The following is a 23,177-nucleotide window of genomic DNA, read 5'->3' as shown; positions in this document are numbered from 1 at the left end:
AAATATCCATTTTTCTAAAAACCCGGGTACTTGTAAAGGTTTACACGACAAAGTGAAAACGCAAAAACTTTTATTGTGCTATAGGTGTCAATGAAGCTCGCAGCCACTGAAAAATCCAACTTTTTAAAAGCGCCTTTTGAAAGTTTGTGAAGGGAGTTTTTGAAAAATGCTCACACTCCATGTCAACGGGGGTGGGGGGGCAAATTCCTGAAAATGCTCTGTGTAGACGAGGAAAAAGCTGCTACGCAAATGTGCATTGCACGCGGTTTTTCCACACATGCTTCAGTTTCATTTAAAAAAAAAAAAAAAACTAACGGCACCAACTAGTAGCCCGACAGGTTAAACAACATCGTGGAAACAGAGATTTTCAAAGTAAAACTTTTCTGAAACGAAAAACGCAAAGATTATGCATTTTCACTTAAAACGTGTAAACGGAGCCTAAAGTCTTGCGCCTTTTGAATAACGTGTATGTTGGTAAAAATAAAATACAAGAGCTCGGCGGCGTCGTCGATGTGGCATCTTGCAACTTGATTAAAGAGACAAACACAGAAGATACAAAAAAAAAAAAGAATTACGTGTCTTTAATGATATAGGCTACATTTGTACATTTCTACAGCAGACTTTCAGCAAGACTAACTGCCAATTAGAAATAAAAACTTTAAACCTGTAACAACTGAAAAACCGGATAACATGTCAAAGGCTTTGCAATTAAATACTCGATGTAAATATTCAGTTCAGTATTTTGTCCCATTAAATAATAAAAAAACATTTCAGTTTGAACACACCATGTGAAATATAAATTACATTAAAGCACCTTTTTCAAGAATGAGGATATTAAAATAAATAATTGGCCTTTCCAGATGGAGACAGTACTTTTCTTCCCCCCCCCCCATGGTATTAATGTAAGGCTGTGCAGTCACACTGAACACTCCTGCCCGCAGATGTAAGATGTGTTCGACGTACAGTACATCGGCACGAGAGGGAGAAACGCTCACGCGACTTCCACAATGAACAGCAAAAAACTGGTTACATCATAAAACACCTATAAGATGTGTAGCTCCATCGGCGACAACAAAACAATAACTATTGCAGGTGACGCACAACTTGTGTTCTTTCAGTGAAGATTAAAAACAAACAGTACAAACAAGGAAAGTGAGTTACTCTGTGGGAAGATTGTCACTTCTTTATGCAACGTGGTAATATTCGTTTTAGTCTGCCAGCTGGGAGGATTCCCATTACAAGGATCTTGTGTGGGAATTTCCCTCATTTGAGCAAAAACTGGCCTAAAAAAAATAAAAACAAAAAACAAAAACATTGCAGTTTATCCCAATCACTCATCCATTTAGATACTCCAGAGCAGCAGCTGTGAAACGCCGCGGCTCATGAAGCAAATCTCAGCCGAACCCAGAATCTCTCTTTTCAGGTTGAGAAATCATTTCCACTGTACGCTGGCTCATGCACAAGCCTCTCATTTACGCACAAACGACCAAAAGGATCTCGCTTCAAAATCGTGGCAAAGCAACACTCACGTGATCTGGTACGACAACGCACGCCTGTCATTGATCCCCCGGAGGCCGGCCTGCCCGCCTGCCACACGCATGCATGCACGCACTCGCACGCCCGACATACACAAAGTGTGGGGGAGGGGCAAAGAGCTTAACTGCGAGCATATTAAAAAATGAAAGTAGACGGGGTTTAAATGGGGTGCTTCGAAAAAGTCACAAGAACATATCAAAGACGGAGGCACAAAGCTGCCTTTTTAAAACCCACCGATACAAGCACCAGCAGCCACTGATGGTGGCTTCTGTCTCTACTGCCAGACGCCGTATAGAAAAGTTCATACATTTATGTTACAGTACAGTAAGAGGGCATTCAATGTTGACGGGGCCTGAAGGTTTAAACTCTCAGTCACAAATATATTTAATGCTATTCTTTCAATAAGCATTTCAATTTCTTTATTTTTTCCTAATTTTTTTTCTTCTTTTTAAAAGCAAACTGTAGTGGATAGTTAATTCTTTTAAAAATTCATACAGTAATTAAAACACTCCAATAAGCCTGGTTTCACATAAAACCCTGTACAATTCATTCGTACACTAACAGTCCGTTAAAATTAGGATTTAGAAAAGTTGTCAGTCAACGGGCTCAATCAACTGGTGGACTACGAATTACAATGTTTACAAAAACATACTCTGTGGCAGATACTATAGAAACGCCCACACGCCAAAAAAAAACAACAACATCCAAAGTTATTTCAAGATCCAGCAACTCCCGCGGGTTTGAATCAATCCGAGTACTGGAGATCTAAGTCTACTGTGCCGTCGGTCACCACCAGCCGCACCCTCTTGGGTTTATTTGCACCCATGGGGTGAGACGCCGGGACAGGTCCGTAGTGCGAAGTGGCCTGGTGTTCGCCAGGCTGGCACTGCTGCTGCATGTCTTTCCTGCAGTGCTCCTCCTGACTTTTCAGCCCCGAAAACCCACCCAGGGAAAACGCAGCGGGGTTGGATAGCTGGGGGCCGCACGGCTCGAGAACCAGACGCCCCTGCGTGCCCGACGGCTCCATCAGGCAGTGGTAAGTGTAGTTCGTGGAGCCCAACCCGGGGCCCTCGGCGCCGTCCCTGAGGCCCAGGGTCAGCGAGTGGTCTCCGCTGAAGTTCAGCACGTACGGAGGGTAGCCGTACGGGAGGGTGGGTGGGGCGGGCAGGGGCTGATTCTTGCTTGCTGGTGCTGGTGTACCAGGGGGTGTGCCGTGGATGATCTGGGGACTGTTGTGTTGGGACATGGGCGAGAGCGAAGAGCCGAAGCTGAAGTCGAAAGGGTCTTGCTGAGTGTAACACGGCTGGTGTTTGTCTGAGGTCGATGTGGTGGGTTTGTCCGGTTTCAAGCTCTTGTCTGGCGAGGAGTAACCGTCGGACATTTTGCTGGGAAAGAAGAAGGGCCTCGGTAGCGCAGAGAAGTTCTTGTATATCATGTTGGTCTCAGCACTGTCAAGTTTGTCCAATGACATCTTATTTTTAATGAAAGTGTGAGGAACGGAGTTGGGTTTGTTGAAGTGGAGGTTGGACCTGTTGGGGTTGCCGGGGGAACACAGATGACCGAGATCCTTTCCAAACCCAGAAATGTTGCCTTTGTGATTACTCTCCGTCGGAACAAATTTCTGAGTCGGCTGAGTTTTCTCGGTAGGACCTGACTTTGCACTGAGTGTCCGGGAGGCGACGATCGGGCTGCCAGCAGCCATGGTCTCTTTACAAGGTGCACTGTACAAGTTTTGGCTCTGGTTCCCTCCCTGATACTTGAGCACCCTGTGAATGACTGTGGAGGGTTTCTCGTGGAAGTTGAACGGATTGTCGGGAGGATTGGGGTTTCTCGCAGTGAAGAGGTGAGGAGTCAGGAATTTGTTCGACATCTGAGGTGACGGGACAGACTTTGTCAGGCAGCTCTGGGACACCCCCTTAACTGTGTTTGGTTGAGTACTTGGAAATGACTGTGGCTTTCCTGGAATGGTCATACGATGGAAGGGCCCCTGGGTCTTCAGGTTGGACTGGGCCTTCAGCTGGCTGGTGTTTGGTTTCATGTTGATGGAAGGTTGGGCTAAAGCAACCGGGTTTTGAGACAGGACAGAAGTCGATGCTGTGCCACAAAAACGGGGTTTGCTTGCAATGAAGGAATTTTGAGTTTTTAGGTCTTCTTTGCACAGCCTCATTCCTGAATTTTTACACCTGTCCTTGGCCGTCATGTCAATGTTGCCCTGGGAGGAAAAACTGAAGCCAGAGTTAGTTGTGTTTCTGTCCTTGGAGGCATCCTTTGCTTCGCATTCCATAGGAACTGCGTCACTTTTGGAAGAAATTAGACCTGGAAAAAACTGCAGATCCTCACTGGTAAAGTTATTACCTGGACTTGGCGGACCAAGGTACGGAGTCTCAGTAGTCCATGTATCAGCGGGGCTGTGAGAGAGGGGGCTGCTGAAGGGATCCGTGGGCGGATCGAGTGAACACAGGTCCGATGGAGACGATGGAAGTATGTTCTGCGGTTGATAATATCCTTCAAAGTTCAAACACTGAAAATCCAGAATGTCATCGCAGCAGTTTGTGAAGCTTGGCTCACCGGAAAGCATGTTATCCGCAGTTGCGAACGGCGGCGACTGGGAGGGGGGCTGGATGACAGAATTAGAAGCGCCGGTGCATGCTGCGGGTTTCTCTAAAGTCTGAGACGAACACAAGCCCTCCGAGAGCCTGGAGAGACTATTGTCAATCTGTTGGAGAGTGTGACTAAGACAGGTAGTAGGCGTTTCTACAGGCCCACACTTGCGCGCTCTGTCCATTTTGTGCCTCTGTTTCCTTCCTCCGCTGTTCATCTCCGGCTTCTCAGTCGTTCTCTCTGCAGCCGAGGATATAGCCTCGGTTTTACCGTCACTCAGTGGCGAGGACAACGACAATGGGGACAACGACAAAGAAAACGGGGGCGGTTCTGCTTTCAAGAGGGCAGCGTTACCGCTTAGTCTCTGAGCTGAGGGGCGTTCATCTTTGGGCTTGCTAAAATCAAAACATCCTTTTTGTTTTAATAGAATCTGATCCTTCATATCTCTCTCGACCTTGGGCTCTACTTTTAGCTCAGCTTGCATGAGCTCCTCTTTGCTGTCCACTTCCCAAATATCCTCCGTCTTCCTTCGAAGTTTAATTACGGGTAATGAATGACCACCGGCCACTAATTCTGGATCCTCCTTCTGTTGCAACCCGCTTTCAAACAGGCAGCAGTTCTTTAAAAAACGATCTTCGATTTTTGTTTCGCGTGCCGCCACAAAAGGGATCTCACTTTTTTGGCTGGCAGTTTTTTCTGGCTGCTGCACGGACCCCAACGCAGACTCCTGCTCAACTTTCCGTTTGATTTCTACTTTATCATCGGGAAAGCCAGTGGGCCCACATATATTTTCAAGGTCTTTGTCTGGCTTTGGAGTTATGTATGAATTTATGGCTTGCTTTTCAGTGAACCTTTCGCTCCTCCTTTTCACGTGGTGCAATTTGTTTTTTGACTTCTTGCTCGCGTGCACGTGGTTCTGCGCCGCCTCCATCTCCATGTTTAAAATGGACACAGAATCCATGATGGCTTTGAAAGGATCACACGCCAGTATCTCCTCTCCCTTTTCTGGTTTCAGTGCTATATTCTCTAATCCTGCATTTTGCATCTCCCATACTCTCCCTCTTCTCCTCTTGAGTCGTATCTTAAAATTTAGGCCCTCCTTTGTGTCTTCTGAATCATATTGTTCGCTGATTGCGTCCATGTGATCGTTTTTTTGGCAATTGAGGTTTTTAGCAGTGTCCTCAACTTGACTCTCTTCCGTATGCTCGTCACTGTCAAGTGTCTGCATCTGGTCGACGTCGTCCTCGTCCAGCCGCTCTTGTTTACACTGTCGGACTTTCCTCCACAAGTGGCTTCGGTGGGCTTCGTTGGCTCGAGAGCGGAGTACTCTGTTGGCAGACGTTTGTTTCGTGAACCGTTTTGGGCCTAACCTCTGGAGCTCCGTTCTCCTTGGCCTGGCCTTCCCGTCTCTTCTCACTTTGCTGCTCTCCCCAGAACAGTGAGTGAGGTCGTGCCTCGGCGCCGAGGGAAAATGTAACTCGCCAGCTTGCCGAGGAACCTGGTCTGAGGCAGAATTCACTCTTTGTTCCGAGTCGATTTCCACAGAACTGTGAAATGTACGTTTCTTCAGAGGTATGTTTGACTGTGTGTGCGCTTGGGGATTGGTGTTTGAACGCAGATTAGTTGTAGCTTTAGCCGAAATGACTGTCTTGTGAGGTAGTGGGTTGATACAGGCGGCTGGCGGATCAGTGCGCCTCAGTGGCGAGTCGAGTAACAAGCTTTCCTCACTGTATTCGGTCTTAACCGTCACTGGAACCTCTTTGCCGTTCGTGCTCTGCTTCTCTTCTGCTTTCGTTTTGGCTGCTCTTGGCCTTAGCTTGCGTCTTATTAACCTCCTCTGCATTGAGCCACAGTACCTGCCTCCATTTTCACCTTCCTCAGAACTTTGCATATCTTTGTCAGTCAAGGAAAGGCAGCGACGTTCTTCAGCATCTCCCTGCAATCTTTTATCAATTAGAGACTTGTCTTTCCTTAAAACATCAGATAGAAGGACCTTTGCCTGCTTTATGACAATATCTTCTTCTTGCGTACTTACTGGCCGTTTACTTAAACTCTCTGTGATTTTTTCTGGTGCTTTAGAAATCTCTCTCTGCTTACTTGCATTCCTGACTGTACTCCTAACACAGCGCATGTTATTCTGGTCTCCTGCTACTTCACTGGACTCTATTTGACATTCAGCTTCTTTCTGCTCTTTGCTAATTTTACATTCTACAGCTCTCGACTCAGAAGTCTTGTTTCCTTTCTGTCCTTCAGTTTTATCTCTTGAAATGTCCCTCTCTTCCTCCGACACTGTCTGGATTTCGATGACCTTGTCGTTCTTTTTGTCGCTGTTGGGCGAATCAGCCCCGGGTTCACTCGTTTGCCGCGTCCTTGCGTTCACTTTATCGACGGCCTTGAAAAACATCTCCCTGACCCCTCTGTTACCTTCAGCTGTGCACGTGTCCAAGCTCCCCCCCTGCCTCTGCTGGGATCGGGACGCTCGTTTTTCTGTTGCTGGTACAGTACAAACGGTCTGGCTTCTGCTTCCTCTCGTCAACGCTCCTCCTCTCCTGACCTCTAAACATTGTGCCACCGATAACCTCGTTAGGTTGACCGTAACGTATTGCTTCAGAGATAGAAGTGGATTGTCCCCGGCTTTCTTCGGCCCGCCTGTGACACTCTGAGAAACTTCTAACTGGGGTGTGGCTGTGATAGTCTTGTGCTCAGGGTGCTCAGCGACAGGAGCAGCAGCAGTATTTCGAGCTGTGGCGGCGGTGGTGCTGCTGCGCGTGTTGCTTTCATGCTCCGTGATTGCTCTTTCAATCTTTTCCTGTTTTATTGCACTGCAGTTTTGGTCTTCCTCGGCGGGGAGGCAGACCGGTATAGCGTTGGCCTTGTTGCTGGACTCCGCCTGGCGTGTGAGCATACCGCGAACAGCGCTGTTTGTTCGCGAGGACGTCCTGATGCCGACGGGTTTGCCGTTCAAACCCGTGTTGCCAGCCGCGGGTTTGCTCTTCTGTCGAGCCGACTCGGACGCACTTTGAGTTGGTTCTTTCATCTTGTCGTCTTTTGGCTTCACCTCCTCCAGCGCTTGCAGGAAGGCCCGTTCTTTACTCTTGGGATCCTTACAACTGAGTAAAAAGTCAAGCGAGTGGCGCCGTACTCTGATCTGGAGGTCCTTCAGAGTAACCTGGGACAAAAGAGGAACTGTCCGACTCGGTACGACCGGGTGCTGCCCTGATCGTCGCTGCTTGTCTCGCCTCCACTTCTTTGTCTGACTGAGTTTTTTGTTCTTCAAGGCATTTCTCCTCATCTGCTGGGTAAAGGAGTTCCTTGAAGGGATGGCTGCAAACAAAAGAGAACAACAAAGAAGCAGTTAAACTAAAATCCTCCAGCAGATGAGCAGAGAGTGAATATTGTAATTTAGTTCAAACAAAGCTGCACCTTTTGATCAGATCTCGTCACCGCTGACAAGATCCGCAATTATTTGTACCAAATACACAGATTATAAAAAGAAACTGACTTACAGAACATTTGGCAACTTAACATTCTTAAAATCTGAATAAATTCAGGAAGCTTGAATATAAACGTGGACATAAAGGAGTTTAAAAAAAAGATAAACAGCGTGTAAATAATTCAATAATATCTAATAAACCATTATAGGTTACAAACAGCTCATTCCATCCATCTATAGGAGTCTGAAATAAAGATTATGTCGGCTTAATATAGAATATATATGTTTACTTTCGGGGCATTTTTGGTAGAATTGTTTTTAAATTGTTCTGTGTACTTAATTTGTATTCATATATAATTTGTTTTCTGACATAATGCTACAATTTAGTCTCCTGTATTGACTAAGAATGTGATGCTTCTGGCACCAACTGCATAATCAAGTTTAGTTTTTTTTTTTTTTTACATGTTTACATTACATTTTGTTCAGTAAAACAAAGACAAGCAACCATTTAGTGCAAACAAAGGTGGGGAGAAGGATAATTATTAACCAAAACTTTGCTCTAATGACTAAATAATCCCTTACAGGCCTTTTAAATTGCATTTATTTAAAAAAAAAAAATAATAAAAATTAAAAATAAAAATAGATTCTGTTTTTATTTATTGCTCTAATTTAGTGTTTTCAAAAAAAATTGTATTATGTGGCTTTCAGTTGAGTTTAATTTGTTGTAACGATCCTGCGCGCGTTTGGTGTAAGGCATTATCAGTATTAGAAGATAGAAAATAAAAAGTACAACGAGATTTAAAAGTGCCATCCCATCTGTGCATTATTTATATAAAATCAATCAATAAAAACATACAAATAAAAACTGCTTATAATTTGAAAATAGAGGCATAAATACAAATAATACCATAATATCACTCATGCACACCCAGGCGTACATTCCACTGCAGTGATCACTTATCGGTATTATTGCCGTTATTACTATTGTTGCCGTATATGGCGTCTTCTGTATTATAAACCTTTATTACTATTATTTTTAATACTAAATGTTATTGCAGTAAATATGACTTGATAATGTACAGCATCTCATTTAATCTAATCATCTGTGTTAATCAATAAGTTTTTGGGGGATTCTAAATATTGTAATAGATATAATTTATGTGTGAGGGGCAGCACCGTCTGTTGGTGATGTTCCCAGGGGAAGAGCCCGTATAATTACATCAAATCCTCCCCGGTAAATCCTTTGTTTGGCTGCGATTGCATAAGCATGTGTACACCACTTAAAACCTAAGTAGATAAAAACATTAGGAGAAAAGAAGTCATTTTTAAATGAAGCAAGCATGCATTCAGACTTTTGACAACTGGAAAAGAACACGTCTTCCAGTGAAAGCTGGACGAGCTTTCATCCGTGTTTTCTATGGATGACTGCACATCTCTTTAAACTCCACTCTGGGTTCAAATGGTGAGATAAAGTCGTTCATTAACGTCTCGCAGGCTGCGTTAGCCGATCGTGTTTCTGATATTTCACAGTGCGGAAACGCTCCATGCACTTTGATCTTTTTTTTTCCTTCTTCTTTTTCATAGCAGATAACCCAATTCTCGCCAGTTTAAAAGCCGCGTTAGGTTTTTAACCTGATTCGGATCAGGAGCTACAAAGCTCGCCTTGTATTTCTACAATCGTACTGCAGCTTTATGGCACAGTGATTACAACATTTGCATTATATTCCCAAAAACATTTATATAAAAGAAACTTAACTCACTGAGAAGCAAAACAAACAGAAGTCCAACATCTTTAAATACAATTCTCAAGAGCAGTTAACTGAAGTTTTGATGCCCTGTGACAATAACCACTTTTTTCCAGCAACGTTTCCACTAATCTAAAGCTAAGTGGGCTTTAATGAACGAGCGGTGTCGGCTGTCCTGGAGGCTTTAAATTTGATGGTGCATTTAACAACCAATGGAGTGACGAGCGGAGCGCCAACTTTAACTACCACAGGCCTCTTATACTGCACTTACATGATGCTAAGAGGGGATTTAACAGAGCAAACAAATCTTTATAAAAATTATAAAGCCATTTTTGTTTCAACAATAATATTAGTAATTAAGTATTAGGATTTATTGATGTTTGTGTACATTGAGGGTGTCAAACATAAGGCTTCTGGGTCAAAACCGTCCCGCCAGAAGCTCCAATCAGGGCGCCAAAACCAAGTAAATCGTATCTGCATCAATTGATTTGCATAAGAAATGATTGGGGATAGTTAGAGTTGATCAAGACTTTTGGTTTACAATGTTTTTGGAGGTTTCTTCCTATGAAAAATAACGACGAGACAAACGAAATTAGAAAATCCTTTAAGCTAAAATGCTTCACAAGAAGGAACATCAGACCCAGGAAACATGTCTTGCATCATGTTTTAACCCCGGGGGGCGACAGATTTAAGGCCCGGGGACCAAAACTGGAATTGCAATTCAACCCAAAGCAACGAGCAAATTGTAGAAATTTAAAAAAAAAAACAGGTATAATTTGCACAATATATATATATATATATATAAAAATATCTATATATATTAAATTTAAAGGTTCTTATGGCATTATTTGCCGGTCCACTCAGGATAAAATTGGCCAATGAACTAAACTGTGTTTGACACCCCTGGTGTGCACAGAGTTGAAGGTAGACGAAGGCAGAGAACAGTCGTGATGCAGCGAAGAGTCAGAACTGATCTAGAAATGGACATCGGGTTGAAACAACTGCAGAGCTGGACTGGGTCGATTCAGCTGGACAACAGAATGAAACACGGGACTGAAAGGATTTTTTTGAAATGCTGCATTAAACTTTCCGTTTTAGGGTTTCTGTCGGACTCGGATTGAAAACAATTTGTCCTTTACATCAGACGATGTTCACTGAGTCATGTAACTGGATTAATGCATGCACAATACAATGCGTGTTTACTTTGTGTAAATGTCAAATCATCATATTAGGTTTTTTTGTACTGCACGGCAATATAATGCAATTATTTTTTTATCCATTCCGCATTATCAAATCATTGAGCTTAGATGTCATTTAAAAATGTATACGTCTATATATTTGACTGATGTCCTCTCTGAAAGGTAATTCTGGAGAAAACTGTAAACGTGTCACCTTTGAAAATACCCGAGTGTGTTCCAGGTGTTATCGGCCTTGGAGTAAAGTGACCTTTCTCTCTGTGGTGGCGAAGATATCTCTCTCTCAGCCGGTATTTCTGGCCCACGGCGTCCTTGGTTTCCTCGCACTCGGGCTGCTTCCCTCTGTGTCTGAAGTGACCCTCTCCGTTCCTGGAGAAAAGAAAAAAAAAACAACCTTCGGTTTCAAATATTTCGGTTGTGCGGCGAATAAAGAGGCGACGCTGTGAGGAACAGGTGACGGACGCACCTCTCGCAGGTGCGGCATTCACACATTTCGTTGCCTTCGCCAAAAAAGCTGGCGCCATAGTAACACGTGATCTCCTCCCCAGGCAATATGGGTCGAATCACTTCCACACACGCGTTGTTCTTCTCACCAGGGATGAACTGGGCGGGTTGAAGAGACAAACAAAAAAAAACAGAAAAAGACAAAGACAAAAGGTTGGCGCCCCCGCGGGGGATCATAAAGAGGCAGGCAGGAAACAAAACTGACAAAACATTCTGGATTTTAAAATGCACCTTTAAGGATTAAAAAGCTACAAAATAAACATTCATCAGGCTATTTCATCACATATTTCATCATATATAAATGATAAGTCAGATTACCTTGCAGTTCGGTTTGCAGTCTTCAATCCCGACATAAACACAAAGACACAGAAACAAAGCATTAATATGACGGTGGAAAAAAAAAAAAAAGGCTTTGGTTGATCAGATGGTTCATCAGGAAGTCATTTAAGTCATTTTACAAAAGCTGAAAGGCTTTAAAGCAGATTACCTCTCAGACGATTTCACTGGAACTTTCGCATCATTACAATTCAGCAGGCGTGTTACTACCTCTTCTAATTACTCTGTTGTTAGGATTGATGAAACCCTAATGCAATAAAAAGATCAATTCATCTGATTGAATCACGCAATGCCCGGACTCCCCATTCTGATTTGTAACTCTGATCCTGACGGAGGGAGAAAACACATTCAGTCCCAGCCAAGAGCGGCTTTAAACTCTCACTAAGGGAGATTAGTTTATGATTAATCTGTGCAGGGCTTCTTTTTTTTTTTTTTCTTTTTTTGGGGGGGGGGGGGGGGGGGGGTTAACAATTTATCTACATTAAGATGAATTCTTCATCAACTAGAAGAGCGAGCTCAAAAGGACAAACAGTGGGAGAAAAGAAATGATTGATTCTCTAAAGTTTGGCTCACATGATGTTCAAATCTGAGATATATGATGCATTTTAAAAGATTAGGGACAATAAAATGAATGAGGATTCTGCTGACTCAACATAAAGATCTTTTAAAAACATCAAACGTGATTAAAAAACGGTTTTAACAGTTCTTTGTTATACAGTATTAAAACATTGTCAAGCCATGTTTATCAGCTAATTCTGGCATCGAGTTTAAAATTGTCACATTTTGAGGGATTATTGAAGATTTTCATGATTTATAAGCTAATTCGATGAAGAATGAAGCAATAAATATATGAAATATTTCACTTTACGTATGATAAATGACTTATGATTGTAAACTGACTCAGTCTTTTATGATATATTCAGACGAAATTCGGGAGTATTTAAGATAATTGTAGTAATCTGATAAGAAGCCTTGAGAAATTATTAAAATAACTGATTTCTTTTTGAGTCTGTATGTACAGCAACTTATCTTCTGTCTAACTTTTCTTTTTTTTTAATTCATGCAAAATAAACCAGACAACAGGGAAAAGATGCCTTAAATTTGTGTTGATGTGACTTTTCATAATCAGATGAAAATTATCACGTCATGCTGTTTATATATTTACTTGAATAATCCCCAAATAATCCGAGTTTTCGTGTTCATGTAAAAAATATATATTAATCCACAATGTTTGCATGTAATATCTTAATCATCCACCCATTTTCTCCCGCTTCTCCGTTTCCGGGTGGCGGGGGTGGCCGTCTGAGCACCGTCACCCAGGTCACATTGCACCGATTAAGAGCCTTCCCCGCGGGTGGAGAGCCCACGGGAAGGTGGCGCCCGGCGTGGGACATGAACCCTCTACCTTGAGATTGCGAGTCTCACGCTCTACCAACTGAGCTCGCCGGGGCTCCTTATCTTAATCATACATTAATATTTTATAATGAGCATATATCTTAATTTTCCATTATAAATATATGATTATACATTACACACTTATTACATGACATGAGTCTATATTCTCATATTTCCATTTTCTTTCAGAAACTTGTACATAATTTCCATGTAAATATATTTGATAACTTTTTCCTGAATGATATTTTAAAATAATTCAGGCAACAAATCACTCCTGTTTTGATTAATCCTGTGATGCTTCTGACACCAATTGTAAAACCTATAATCATTTTTTTTTTTTTTTGCATGTTTACTCAGGAGTTAAACATCTGCTCAGTAAAACACGGACAAGCAGCCACCAAGTACAAATAAACGAGGGCAGAAGGATAATTATTAACCAAAACTTTGTCCAGGCAGTTAAATAAATCCTTTTTAAATTGCCTTTATCAAATAAACTACAGTCTGTCTGTATTTGTTGACCTAATTGCTTTATTTTAATTGTATTGGATTATGTTTGTGTGTGTAGAACACAAGATTTTATTTTATTCGTTTATTGTACTTTCAATTGAATTATATTTGTTAAAATGATCCTGCACATCCTTGAGGCATTAATACTAGAAGTATCAGCCTTGGTGTTATAATTATTACAAGCGCTTTTATCATTGCAACGGCTATTAATATTACAAGTATCTTTAGTGTAACTAGTGGTATTAGTAGCACTATTATGATAGATTTTACTAGTAAGACTTTTGGTGTTACAAATATTGTCACTAGTGCAATCGGTACTACTAGTGGTATCAATATTGTAAATATTACTTAATAATTATAAATACTCGTTATACTGGTTTCAGTAGTGTCAAAGTTATTATTTTTATTTTCATGTGTAATAATGTTCTTAAATTATTATATTTAGCAAATATATTATTCTCTATGGTCTTATATTATAGTCTTATATTTATGTTTTTCTTAATTCCTTCCCTCTTGTGTGTAATATTCTGCTTCAATACTGCGACACCTGGAATGTCCTTGAAATGAAATCTAATCTTTAGTTCTATAAATGACCTTTAACTACCTTTACCATCGTTGCATGAGAAGTTACGACTCTGCATGCTGTCTTTATAATCTTACAGCCAAACGGATGATATTGGTAAATACATTTGTGAAGAGGTAAAAGCAAAGTGAACTTGATGTATTTCATGTTTACTCTGGATTCTCATTAAAGCAGAAACACAATATGGTCGGTATGCACACGATGCAGCAGGAACAGCATGAATCATTTAGCGCTAATCCATCTTCCATCGGTGCAGGACTCAAAGTGAGATTTCCCAATCCAGACACAACACAGGAAAGAAAAACAGCTTTTTGAACTCAAATGTTTTGATATAATGTGTAAAGACAAAAAAAAAAAAAAAAAAAAAAGAGTCACTCCAACAAGTGTGAGTAAAATTACAGTCCTTGTTCAATATCGTCAGTGATCAAGCAGCATAGCGAAATAATTTACTGGGACTTAATTGTTGTGTCGCGTGTCTGCGTGTAATAAACGCCCCGTCAATCAATTCAGGAGTGACAGCCGCTCGGCTCGTAGCCGGCGCCGCTAAATATCTGCCGCTAATGAAACGCTCGAGTAATAAAAGTCACAAATTACAACTTCACTTTGAATACGGCACAACCGGCACAATTACAGCTGCATCGACGTACAGCTGGGAGTCATCGTTCTGATTATCCCGCCAACTGCTCACAAACACTTTACGTGACACATTCATGTTGTACATAAACCTGAACCTGGGGTGTCAAACACATTTTATTCAGGGACGACATAAAGACCTGTTTCATCCTGAGTGGGTATAATAGTGCCATAATAACCTTTAAATCTCAACTTTAAAAGTTATTCTTTGCTGTGGTGCAGCATATACGTGATGAAAATGTTTATATTCTTACTAATTCGTGCAAAAAATGACAACAATCTCAACACAAAGCCAATTCTAAGAAGATTTTCCGGTGCGAAGTTCAGTGAAATGTCCAAAACACTGCTGCATTCTGGGTGTTTTTACACTCGGACATCTTGGCTTTGAGGCTAGTTTGCAAGCAACAAGGCAGCCAGCTTTCACGACTCTTAAAAAAACCCGATTCAACAAAATAAAGAATCATTTTTCCAGCTGCCTCGCGTTTCACACTAAAACTTCCAGCTCCATTAAATGCTTCTTTTATGTTTTTCTTTCTATGCATCTTTCCTGTACAGAAGAGTATTAGGGCCACTGATGAAAAAATTATAATAAATATATATATATATATACATATCTTCATGCACTTTAGAAAAAAGCTGAAGTCGCAATTTTTTTAAAAATACAAACTGGAAGCGTCCATCCCTCATCCTTTGCCCGATTGTTTCTTCAGTGGCCCTAATACTCTTCCGTAGAGCTTGTGTGAACTGACCGTGGTTGATGAACGCCGCGGGCCCGAGCCAGAGCTGTGCGCAGCGCTTGCGTGTGGAATACATCACGCTGAAGTCGTTCACTCCTGCCCTCAGCACGGCGCTGTCAGCGGGACTCAGCTCCGCTATGCAGCCCAGCAGGACCTCCACACGCTCGCCTGCAAACCTGCGGAGCGACAACACAAGTGACAAAATACTCAGAAGAGAAGACGAAGGCGCCACCCCGCCGTTATTCAGCTGACGCAATATTCTGCTCCACCGTTTCGTACCAGTGTCTTGTTGAAGTGATCTTGGCGCCATTGGTCTCGGAGGAGTATCTGTCGCAGGACTCGATCTTCACGCCGCTGTCCAACAGGAAGGCACTGAGGTAACGATACACCTGCAGAAGCAGACGGCTTCATGAATCAGCCTTCATATCGACCTCAAGCCGACTCCACTTGAACACCACAAGGTTTTGCGTGAAAACGCTTCTTATGATGAAGGATCTGATTACACCACTGACAAGTTGTGACATTATGGGCTCTATTACACTGAAAAAGGCTGAAATTATTACGGCGAAGAATACAAATATTGATATTACATCAATTCCTTTTCACGATGCTGTCAAACTTCTACAAACATTTTTATTCCTTATTGCAGAACTGAGCTGGAAAATATAAAAAGTTAATGTACATGTTGCATGTAATCTGAGGCTCCGTTTACACGACAGAGTTTCAAGTGAACACCCATAGTTTTTGCAATTTTGTTTTCCCAGGAAAGTTTCACGTTCACAAGGCAAGGTTTTGAAAACGATGTTGGCAGTTTTCTGTACAATACGCTATGAACAATACCAACGGGAGAACACGAACTTTCATATGGACAGACGACCAGGTTGGATTGTTAAAGCAGGTGACTTAAAAACTAATTTTCCATATACCGGCACATGTGCAGAAGAACTATTTATTACGGTCGTGGTGAACATGCGCAACAGCAGCATTTCAGAAAAGTAGCACAAACTGTGTGATTCTCCGCCGTCTGAGATGAAAGATCGGATTGTGCGAGAATCGTGAAAAAATCTGAGTACACGCCTGTGATTGGTCGGGCTTTGTTCAGTTTTGAGACGACCGAGCGGTCGGCCGGGAGCCAGCGACCATTAATAGATCGTGCCCGATATTTGAGGGGTCATAGCGGCGAATCCGAATAGGTCATCTTATAACAAATAGACATGCAGTATGACATGATACAGTTGTCTGCGCGACACCAGAAAAGCACTGGGTGCACGCTCAGACCCACGCTGACGGACGAATAACGAAGACGGGCTTCAATGGCGATTAGAACGATGTGGGACACCAAAGAACACGGCCAGAGCGTACTTTCTGTCCTGAATGTATGGCGCACGCTCAAGACGTTTCATTCTTGCGTTGCCACGCCGACAGGATTGCGTAACTACGAGTCGGCGCAGATTCTGCTCGTACAGTCTGCAAAAACCATTATTTAGATGGTCCCGTACAGTTGTGAACAGTGTGAAGTCTTTCACGACCCCGACGGCCGAGAATCACGCAGTTTGTGGGAGAATTCAGACGGAATGTTTTCAAAAAGTTCCAGCCAGATTTTAAAAAAGCTGTGTTTTCAGTGGCTCCGCTCGTCGTCGTATAAACAGACACACAAAAATGCTGTGCGTAATGTTTTGCGTTTTCACTTGAAATCGTTGTCGTGTGAACGGGGCCTCAGAGACTCAAAAGGTTGCCTACATGTTGTCTCAGCAGCTCCTGCCGGTGGCTTCCCAACGCGTTGAAGTAGTCCCCAGCCAGCTCGCCCACCGTCAGCGCCTCGAACGTGGCGTTGAAGTCGTGCGTGCGCTGGAACCGCAGCAGGGTCTCTTTGAGGTTACCCCAACGCCTGATCTCTGGTGGGGGACTGAGGAAGAGAAGAGAGGACGTCACGGATGAAGTTATCACACTGTTTTTGTTTTGTTTCTTAGCAGAATGTTTGTGGTTCAATCAGGAGATCTGGTGGCAAAGCTGATCAGGGTTTGAATCCTACTGAACTGACGGGAATCCCCGAGCCGAAACTCTCAGAAAAGCATCTGATGTAGCCACATTAGAAGGGACGAGAAAATTGTGCCGATTTGAAAAAATAAAAAAAATTTAAAATTATTTAATAGTTGTACAACAGAGGTGGCCGAGGCTTTGCCTGCACAGTTTAAAAAATAAGAAATAAGAAATTCCTAAGCGTAGCGACACAACACTGAGACCCGAGCTGAGACGTCATTGATGCTGCCATGAAAACCAACAAGACATGTTGTCAGGGCGAGTTTGTAATAACATGTAGAATGCAACAGCTCAAGGAGACGATCTGTGGACATTTTACTGTATTTTGCACCAGAAGTTTTCACTGAAAGTGGCTTTATGTTGAGATTGTAATCATTTTCAGTTGTACATTTTTTTTTGTGTGTGTGAAAATATCAACATTTCATTACATATATTCTGCATTGTGACAAAAAAAAAAACTTTAAAGTTTAAATTTAAAGGTTATTATGGCGCTAATATACCAGTCCGGCCCGCTCAGGATGAAACTGGGCTGCGTGTGGCTCCTGAACTAAAATGTGTCTGACACCCCTGAGATGGATGAATTATTATGCTTGCATGTTAATCAACATGTTCATGCAGATTATTCCTCAACACATACGAAATGTTCCCCTTTCCAAAGGTATCATTCTCAAAGTCATTACCGTATGAACTAATGTTTTGTGATCCAGTTGTAAAATACCCACTTCATTTGGAACGGGAGTAACCAGTTTACAGCAGCTGACAAGGTAAATAATGAACTTCTTAAATCTACAAATTAGCACTCATCATTAAAGGAATATATTTACCCACTCTGTGGGTGACACACCTTAAAGAACATGCTTGGGTGTTGCAGCAAACTCGCACATGCTCCTGTAAACACTGCCAAAAGCAGATGTGGCCAAAATAACAAGCGTGAAGCCAAACAGAAATTACTGACATCATCGAGCGGGTAATCACACTCCGTAATTTGGTCCCGTAACTCCCACCAGCACTATTTCAATCCGGACCACGTGCCAAATTAGTCTGCTGGGACTCAAGAGATTCCGTTTCGTGCCGACCTGAGTTTAGAATGAATCTCTTCAAAAAGAAGAAAAAAAAAAAAAAACAACAACAAAAAAAAACCGTCTCTTTGTTTAGGTATCAGAGTGCGGGAGTGCAGGGAAATGTTACTGCCCAACTTGTTACAGTGAAGAAAAGAGGCGCTTTAATTCCTCCGCATGCTGGTCTTTAACCGTTTATAGCAGAATGCTGTGTTTCAGAGGCAACATACAGTACAGCCTTTTATCCCGAGTGGGCCGGACTGGTCAAATAGTTCCATAATGAACTTTAAATCTAGACTTTCTTTGTTGTGACGCAGAGTCAACATGGAGCCAGTTTTAATAAAAAACTTTCTGGTGCAAAACACAGTGAAGTGTTCCTAAAACTTCTCCTACAGCAGTTGAATTATGTGTGTTTTTATAAACTCACCCTGACAGCATAGCTCTGAGACTAATCTGGCTTTGCCAGCTTTCATGGCAGCATCACTGAAATCTCAACTCAGGTCTCAGTGTCGTGTTGCTGCTCTTAAAAAAAAATACAAAAATATATGATTTCTTTGAAATTCATACATTCTGCTTGGTGGTTTGGCGGCCAGATTGGAGCCTCTTGCAGGTCGGTTTTGGCCCACGGACCGAATCTCAAGAGTGTTATCCAAGGATTTTTCATTATTTTAAAATACACCGCCATGTCCCACTTTCACGAGAAGAAAATTCTATTGAGTAACTGATATAGTTTGTCCTATTTACAACGGCAAAAAAGTATTAATAATACTTCAACCATTCCATCACAAGTTAAAATTTGTAAAACATACATATTTTCATGTGTCCGATCCTCAGCTCTACGATGTCGATAGTTTACTGTATATTTAAGCCAAACTCGCCATATTCCATAGTTCATGTATATTTAAGTTAAACTAGTCCTGACTGTCCATAGTTTACTGTATATTTAAGTTACACCAGGTGACCTTACTTAGAGAAAAATATGTTTTTGCCACAGCATCTATGTCAACGTCAGCTCAATCACGTGGTTCTGACTTTTCACTGCATATATACATGTTAATTGCCCATTTTAATATTTCGTGTATTTTATTACGATGTTCATCCTTGATATTTAACTTTCTGTTCTTTTCCGTGTGGAGCAACACTGTAAAGAAATTCCCTCTGGGATTAATAAAGTCTTTCTATTCTGTTCTATATAATTATTAGTTGGAAAACAAACTGAAAAACTTATTTCAATTGTAATTGATCACCTTGGTGCTGCTAAACACGCCAGCCTGACTTCGATGCAGAGGTGAGTCTGATACCGTGTAAAAGGGGCAAAAAAAGCAACTCTTAAAATTCTACAATCATTATAAACTGCAAAGGGATTTACAAACAACTCTCAAGAAGTGAGCAGCTCCAAAGCAGCTTGGTCGCTTTTTCCCGCCCTCGGGTTGTTCAGAAGAGTTAATCCAGTGAAGAATGATCTGTTGCTCGACAGGTAGGAGAGCGAACGACAGGATGAGAGAGCTTCACTGAAGCAGCTCAGACAAGTAGGGACTCTTTCAATCACTTTCTCTAATGATTGACTTGATGATGTGTCCATTGATGTTTTCCATTACAGTTCCTAATCTTTAACCTTCTTCCAGTATATTTTCCTGCTCAGTAAATCTCTTTGCAATTGTATACTGCACTGTGGGTATTTTAAAAAGGAACAAAAATTCTGTCTCTCTTTTTCTCTTATTATTTTTTCAGTTGTATGGCTCTGTGAGGAAACAAACGCTGCTTTACCTTACAAGATAAAGAAAATATTAAATATTTGTATTTAAGTTCTTAAACTATACTCCATTACTAGTACAGTCACTCAAAGCAGTCAAGTGGAAGCAGATCAAACAGGCAGGAACTGTTTCAATCACTTTCTCAAGTATTTATCTTTGTAAAAAATATTGACTTTATTATATGAACATTTCTGTTGCAGTTAATCTGTAATGATTAAATGCATTATTGTGTCCATGCTGATCTGACTTGTCTGATCGCATTATGTTCTTTTTATAACCTTCTCCCAGTATAACTGTTTGCGAATGACATTTTAACTTGCTTCTCTTGCATCTTTGTTTTTAAGTTATACTGCTCTGTGAGAAATGCACCATATAAATAAAATATGTCACTGTTATTATGTAGATATGGAAGGAAACATTGAATATTTGTATTTAAGTACTTAAGCTCGACTCACGTGAAAGTACAAAGTATTGTTTACTTTTTACCTGCATAATTAATAGCAGATAAGAACAAATGTATATTACTAAAATGATGTACGGTAGTTATTACTTCAACATATATAGTACCATATTATACCATATATATTATACCAACATATTCATTACATGTATTACAAAAAATTAGTCTAAGACATATATGTAAGCGATATAGACAATGGGTGGAAGATATACGTTACTTTCTTTGTGTTTATTAGTACAGTAGTTCTATCAACCCACCTATTTATAATTTTTTTTATGTTTTTAAGCTGTACTGCTCTGTGAGAAAAGCACTACATAAATAAAGCTGCTTCATCTTACGGGAAGTGAATTGAATATTTGTAATTAAGTATCCAAACTACACTGGATTGCTGGTACAATGAAGTGAAAGTACAAAGTGTTGTTTACTTTTCATGCATGAACTTAGGGAGTGAAATGTAAATATAAAGTAGAAAGTGTCTCGTGGATGAAGCGTGATCCGATTTGCGACTGAACTAAAGGTGAAGCTGGTGATTTAAAAAGTGGAGATGAAGATTACACAGTGTGATCACAGTAGATCAGCACTTTGGCCCAATGTGAGGTCTTCAAATGTGCTTTATGAATAAATAAGTTATAGACAGAAGCTCTGAATGTCTTTGCAGGTGTGTTGCATCCCTCCAGCCTGGCTGCTGTTCAGGTGACGGTTTACCTGATGTTCATTTTGTGGGTGCTGAAGCCCAGCAGAGGGTCCAGCACCAAACCAGTGGCCAGGTCATCGATCTCACACAGCTCCTTCACACTCATTCTAGTGCATCCGTCCATTGCCTCCCACCATCAGCATGCTGCAATCACAGAGGTGTGCAATGTCATAAACAGTGATAACAACAAATAATTATAACGAGGCTGTGACTGCAGAAGAAGCAGCATCGGCGGCAACAACAACAACATCCCCGAGTTTAGCATCCCCGCAGGATCCACTGCACCCTCCTGCAGCCTGGTCCAATCCCCCCCACCCATTCACCCCTCCTCCCCGGCCGGCCTGGACCTGCTCATCTGGGAAGTCCTCTAACACAAACCCGGGAGGTGATCGCGTAACAGGGGTGAGGAATGCGGCTGGAGCAGCCTCCCGTAGCTCAGCGTGTGAACGGGCAGCCATCAGCTGAGGAGGGAGCGATGGGTGCTCACGAACCAACTCCGAGGCTTCGGCTGCGGCCTGCATCCCACCGTCCATCAAACATAAAAACAAACCGTGGAGCGGCGCGTCCGAGCCGCCACGCAAACCCAAACACACCCGCGCTGCGTGGCAGAAAACCCACCTGGGAGTCTAGTGTCGGCAGCGAACGTATCGTCGGGGAGACAGTTTGCGGGCTCCTGCTCCGCTGCTCCGGCTCGGGGGGGGGTGGGGGGTTGGTGGGGGGACAGCTAGCTTAGCAACCCGCTAGCTCTCCGCCGCATACGAAAATGGAGTCTCCTCGTCACTTCTGGAATTTACTACTCCCCGCTGACTGCCGCGAAACCGGGCCGGGTTTTTTTACGAATCTCGCACGTGCACCGCGCGCCTACGCGAACGAACTTTGAAAAAAACGTGCGTTTTGTGGCCGCGAACTTGCTTTGAAAAAGGCTCGTCTTGTAGCAAAAAAAGTTGATGAGCGACGTCCGACGCAACCGAACTTAGTGGAGGCCACGCCCACGGGCTGCGCTATTCGCTGGGGTCAAGGTTAATTTTACAAACGGGAACGCGGAGGGCTGTTTTCCGGCTCCGCGATTGGTGGGGATCGCAGCGGGGGGCGGGGCCCCACATAGGTTGACCGAGCAGAGCAGAGGTGAATGTTTTATGTGGTACAGTAGCAGCTCTGTTTGGCCGCAAGGAGCAAAATCACACGAAAATCACCTTCCTCGCGGAGAAACCGAGAGGATGGGCCTCGCAGGAGAAACGCAGGGAGGAAAATCACGAACTATCTCACTTCACAGATTAAGAGATTAGGAGAAACACAGGGAGCTGCAGGAAAGAGACACACACATTGTACATTTATATAGGTTTTGTAATACATATACGTAATGGTGGAATTAGGGAAGCAGAATGGAGCAATTATAAAATGTTGCACGTCTCCAGAAACTCCTTGCAAACTGACACGGAAACAACATCTCAACACAAAATGTTTTTAACAATTAGAATGTGGCAATTTACAGTATGAAAGCTGAATGTTTTTATAGCGTGTAGATATTTGTATTCGTGTTCATTATATATTCTCTTAAATTAGAGCTTTTAATCTCTATGGATGTTTACTTCAATTAACAGGAAATGCACTAAAAGAAGATACATGCAAAAAATTATATAGATTGATAGATAGATCGATAGATCGATAGATAGATAGATAGATAGATAGATCTGATATTTTTGTATTGTGTGTATTTTGGTATTATACAGTACATGCTGATATTACTACATGAATTTAGTAATTCATCCACTCTTATCTGCTATTAATGAAGCATTTACATGGTAGGAAAAAGTAAACACTACTTTGTACTTTGACTTTACTCTTACTTAAATACAAATATTCACTTTCTTTTTCAATGTCTGCATAATAACAGTGACACACATGTAAGCTAAGGCAGCTTTATCGTTATAGTGCATTTCTCACAGAGCAGCACAACTTAAAAAC

At 42.0% G+C, this 23,177-nt stretch overlaps 1 protein-coding gene across 1 annotated transcript; it reads right to left on the bottom strand.

The window, feature by feature from the left end:
- Positions 1-560: 560 nt before the first annotated feature.
- Positions 561-21,927, bottom strand: kmt5c (lysine methyltransferase 5C). Its single transcript, XM_080487203.1, has 10 exons — positions 21,831-21,927; positions 21,224-21,356; positions 16,947-17,112; positions 15,486-15,595; positions 15,219-15,382; positions 11,334-11,353; positions 10,978-11,114; positions 10,762-10,880; positions 6,426-7,461; positions 561-5,465 (listed from the first exon to the last, which is right to left on the bottom strand). The coding sequence occupies exons 2-10, from the start codon at positions 21,334-21,336 to the stop codon at positions 2,282-2,284; spliced, it is 5,049 nt and encodes a 1,682-aa protein (XP_080343329.1). The 5' UTR covers positions 21,337-21,356; positions 21,831-21,927; the 3' UTR covers positions 561-2,281.
- Positions 21,928-23,177: the final 1,250 nt, after the last annotated feature.

This window comes from Lipophrys pholis (assembly GCF_963383615.2).
Source record: "Lipophrys pholis genome assembly, chromosome: 19".
Lineage (NCBI taxonomy): Eukaryota > Metazoa > Chordata > Actinopteri > Blenniiformes > Blenniidae > Lipophrys > Lipophrys pholis.
This window is presented reverse-complemented; position numbering and strand designations above follow the sequence as displayed.